The sequence below is a fragment of the Trypanosoma conorhini genome (assembly GCF_003719485.1).
Source record: "Trypanosoma conorhini strain 025E chromosome Unknown Tco_14.4_contig_00966, whole genome shotgun sequence".
NCBI classification, from domain to species: domain Eukaryota; phylum Euglenozoa; class Kinetoplastea; order Trypanosomatida; family Trypanosomatidae; genus Trypanosoma; species Trypanosoma conorhini.
This window is the reverse complement of record NW_021705057.1, coordinates 1,277-4,960: the sequence shown is the minus strand read 5'-3', so window position 1 is coordinate 4,960 and position 3,684 is coordinate 1,277. Positions and strand designations below refer to the sequence as shown.

The 3,684-nt window shown below is 53.6% G+C and overlaps 4 protein-coding genes across 4 annotated transcripts in view, besides 1 other annotated feature; all 4 read left to right on the top strand.

The window, feature by feature from the left end:
* On the top strand, window positions 1-316 carry Tco025E_09072 (trans-sialidase; the record flags this gene model as incomplete). Its single annotated transcript, XM_029375898.1, has 1 exon — window positions 1-316. A coding segment is annotated over one exon (316 nt), but the record flags the coding sequence as incomplete, so codon positions are not given.
* Window positions 317-1,075: 759 nt separating this feature from the next.
* Window positions 1,076-1,169: a satellite DNA.
* Window positions 1,170-2,093: 924 nt separating this feature from the next.
* Window positions 2,094-2,420, top strand: Tco025E_09071 (uncharacterized protein; the record flags this gene model as incomplete). The annotated part of the gene is made up of 1 exon (XM_029375897.1): window positions 2,094-2,420. One exon carries the CDS (start codon window positions 2,094-2,096, stop codon window positions 2,418-2,420), a length of 327 nt encoding a protein of 108 aa, XP_029223995.1.
* Window positions 2,421-2,537: 117 nt separating this feature from the next.
* On the top strand, window positions 2,538-3,128 carry Tco025E_09070 (retrotransposon hot spot (RHS) protein; the record flags this gene model as incomplete). Its single annotated transcript, XM_029375896.1, has 1 exon — window positions 2,538-3,128. The coding sequence occupies one exon, from the start codon at window positions 2,538-2,540 to the stop codon at window positions 3,126-3,128; it is 591 nt and encodes a 196-aa protein (XP_029223994.1).
* Window positions 3,129-3,206: 78 nt separating this feature from the next.
* The window catches only part of Tco025E_09069 (histone H2B), a gene marked incomplete at both ends in the record, with an annotated part of 1,272 nt that continues 794 nt past the window's right edge, over window positions 3,207-3,684 (top strand). The window contains one exon of the mRNA XM_029375895.1: window positions 3,207-3,684. This exon is cut by the window's right edge and continues 794 nt beyond it. Coding sequence (XP_029223993.1) covers window positions 3,207-3,684 — 478 coding nt within the window.

Sequence of the window (3,684 nt, the reverse complement as noted above, 5' to 3'; positions counted from 1 at the left end):
GGGCAGCAGGGGCTCCGTGTACGTGGACGGCAAGCTCGTGGGGAGCTCCGACGCGCTGCCAACACCCGAGGCACGGATTTTTGAGATCTCGTACTTCTACTTTGGAGACGAAGATGTCGGCAACGACAGAGGCGGCAGTGTGACGGTGACGAACGTTTTTTTGTACAACCGCCCGCTGAGTGCCACGGAGCCCGACAAGGACGACGGCAATGGCGGTAACCCGAATAAAGGCGACAGCTCCATGCGTGTGGATGTGCCTCGGGTGCTGCTACTCCTGCTGCTGCTGGGGCTATGGGGCATTGCGGCCCTCTCCTGAGCGAGGCACAGCGGAGGGGAAGTTTCTTCTTGCAGTGCGAACATATAAGTCTTTTCACGCACCCTGCAAAATAATTGATGTCCCTCGTGGAAACTCTCCCCCTTTTTTAATGCTTTCTGGTATATTACTTTACACCTCCTTTTCTGGTATGTAGGAATTTTGTTTCTTATTTAAGGGCGCCCTCAGCCCTGGGGACCCGCACGACGGGGTCTTCATTTTTTTATATTGTACGCTTCCGAGAATGACGGGGTCTTTTCATTGTTTCCGTATGGTAATTGCGGAGAATCTCGGCGTTGTGTGCGACGCCGACGCCGCCGTTTTTGTTTTGTTTTGTTTTACAAAGTTGCTGTGAAGCACAGCAAACCCTCCGAGTGTCGCAATGGAATGCGAATGATGTATGGACACGCGGGGTTTTTGAAACTTGAAAGCAAATATATCTTCTTTTCTACAGGCAGCAGGTGCACACGTTTCTGGGAGGCCACACAAATGTGTGCGACAGCGATCCTCTTTTTTATTGGTAAAAACTATGTAAGGGGTAATTTTCTTTTCCTTTTCGTCGTATTTCCTGCGGGTTGCCGCTGCTTGGGCTGCAGTGCCGTCTCGAGTATTAGTTCTCTTCTTCTTTTTGTGTTCCTTTGTGCAGCGCTGCTCTGCTTCTGCATGTGTGGCCCCACCTGTTTTACCTTTCTCTCTCTTTTCGTTGCGTAGCTGTAGGCACACACACACACCGTCATGGCATCTAACTCGTGTGGTTCACGCGGATTCTTCTTTTGTAGTCGGTGCTGGCAGTTACGTCTGGTGGCTGCTGCTGCCTTCTTCCGTGGGCATGAAGGAAAAGAATAGGCAGAAGGAGAAAGCAAGAGGGAGGAAAGCGCACTGTGGCTCGCTCTCTTATTTTCCTTGCGGGTGCAGGGCGCTGCCCGTGGGGGTGTCTTGCCCTTTTTCGTCTCAGCGGACTGCGGCACAAAATGCCGCCGCAACGAGGCAGTGCCATTTTCACAGTGAGTGGTTGGTAGCTGCGCGTAGCCGCACGCACACACACATACGGAGATGTGTGTGGGGACGCGAATGGCGGGTGCAGTGCGTGAGAAGAGCAGCGTCGCAGTTGTCGTGTGCCCTGCACGTTGCACACGCCCCCCTCCTCCCGCGGGGAGGGGCGAGCTTCGTCGTGGGCGCGTGGTGGGGTTGCACGATGCGGTGCCGGGGGTTAATTTGGCTGCGCCGGCAGGGGGGTGGTGGGCGGAGTGGCGATGCCGCCCCCCGTGCAGTGCGGCTGCCCTGCCCCGCACCGTGTGGGCTGCGGTGGCCCTCACACTTTCTTTCTCTCATTTTCCTTTTGGCTGGTGGTGGGTGTCCAGCTGCGACGCGAGCCAACGACAACCAACGAAGTAAAGGAAAGTGGTAGTATTAAAAGGAGACCATCCCAGGGCGAAGAGGGAGAGGGCGCGGTGGTGGTAGGGGGCGTCCCACCAGTAATGTGCCGCAGGGGCAGCAGCGGGCGCGGTCAGCGCCTCACAGCGACTTGCCGCAGCCACACTGGACCCTTCACAGCGCTGTGGAGGAAGTTCTGCTTTGGGGACAAGGACAACTCAGTCAGATCACGCTGAAAGATTTTCTCCGTAATACATTGGGCGGCAGAGGAGTTCTGGAGTCCAACGAAAATCTTTCTATCGAAGCGTTTATTGTAAACCCCAATACATTTATAGAAGATGAGAATGTCCTGCGCCTAATACTGTCATTGCCCTCTTACAAGGCGATTGAAGATGCATACAACCTAATGGACCATAGAGTGGGTACGCTCCAACGTTGGAATGGCTTTGCACAAAAGGAGATCGTCTCCAATGCTTCATGGGCAAAACTTGACGCGGCCCTTGAGGAGGCGGAGGCAAACGAAAGGGCAGGACAGGCAGAGCAAACAAGAGTAAGACAGGAGGAGGAAGAAAGACGAAGGCGGGAAGAACCAGAAGGGATAAGGCGGGAAGAAGAGGACTCGAGGGCAAGGCTGGAAGAGGAGCAAGAGAGGGCAATACGCGAAGAGGCAAAGGTAATGCGGGAAGAAGAAAGGGCAATACGCGAAGAGGCAAAGGTAATGCGGGAAGAATAAAAGGCAAGGGAGATACGGGAAGTTGCCAACCAACCATTGCCGGATGGATTCTACGACTCGGTGTTTAATGCGAGGTGGAGCCACGTCTTGGGGTTTCCCGAGGGCGAAGGGGACGCGATGGTGGTGCGAATGGAGGTGCGTGAGGGCCAATCACCAACGCAGTGGTGGGACTACAGGCGGAAAGGCATAACTTATGAGTCGGTGGAAGATGCAGGGCAATTTATTGCACCGCGCCCAAGGCTGTTGGTACTCTCATCCGTGAAGGGGTGGCCCTACTCCCTCAAGAAGCTAATAGAAATGACCGACTGCTACGTCAACTATGAGGTGGAGCGGGTGTGGCGGGTCGTCCAGGGCGATCTAGAGGGAGCGTTTGGCACTGACGACCTAAAAGGATTTGACCTGCGGCGGCGTCTCTTGATCGGGACGCCGGGAATCGGGAAGTCGGTGGCTGTTGGCTCCTACCTCCTCCACCAGCTGCTGCACTACGACGCCGAGCAGATTCACGTGGTTGTGTACTGCCTTGGGGGAGAGTTGGCGTACGTGTTTGACAAGACCACTCAAACGGTGACGGAGCACGAGGGAGAGCTCCATATTATCAATGTTATGAATTTTTTGGTTTGGCAGCGTAAGCTGAAAGGGTATGCCATCTACGACGTGGACAAAAAGGGCCGTGAACCATCGGGTGATTTTCCGCCCTCCAAGTCATGAAGCGTCATTGTGTTGTCATCCCCAAACGAAAACAACTATAAAGGGTGGGAGGAGCAAAATGATGCCAAGCGAATCATCATGAATTGCCCGGACGAGCTTGATGTGAAGGCAATGTGTGCCTGGGAGAATCGTGCTAAGTCTGCAGAGGAGCAATTGGAGTACTGGAAGATGGTCAAAAAGTACATGAATGATGTGGGACCGATATTACGATCCATCTTCAAATTTACTGACTGGGAGCAACGCAGTACTGCCGCCGAGGACGAGGTGAAAAGTATCAACGCTTTAAGTGCTGAGTATTACATGCGCGTGGAGGTTGCGGATGATTGGGCTGAGGCCCATGCGTCTCAAAAACTTGTGAAAATTATTCGAGTGGTGATTTCGGGAGGGATTGAGACATTTTACAACGGGTACATTACCAAACACTTTGCGAATTCCGCCATGATTCAGATGTCGAAGGTGAAGTCGTTGTGCGAAATGCAGAAGATGCTGTCTTTGCTTCCCATGGATGCAATTAAGCCGGAGTTGTTGGAGAGGCTTGGCAGTATGGCATTTACCT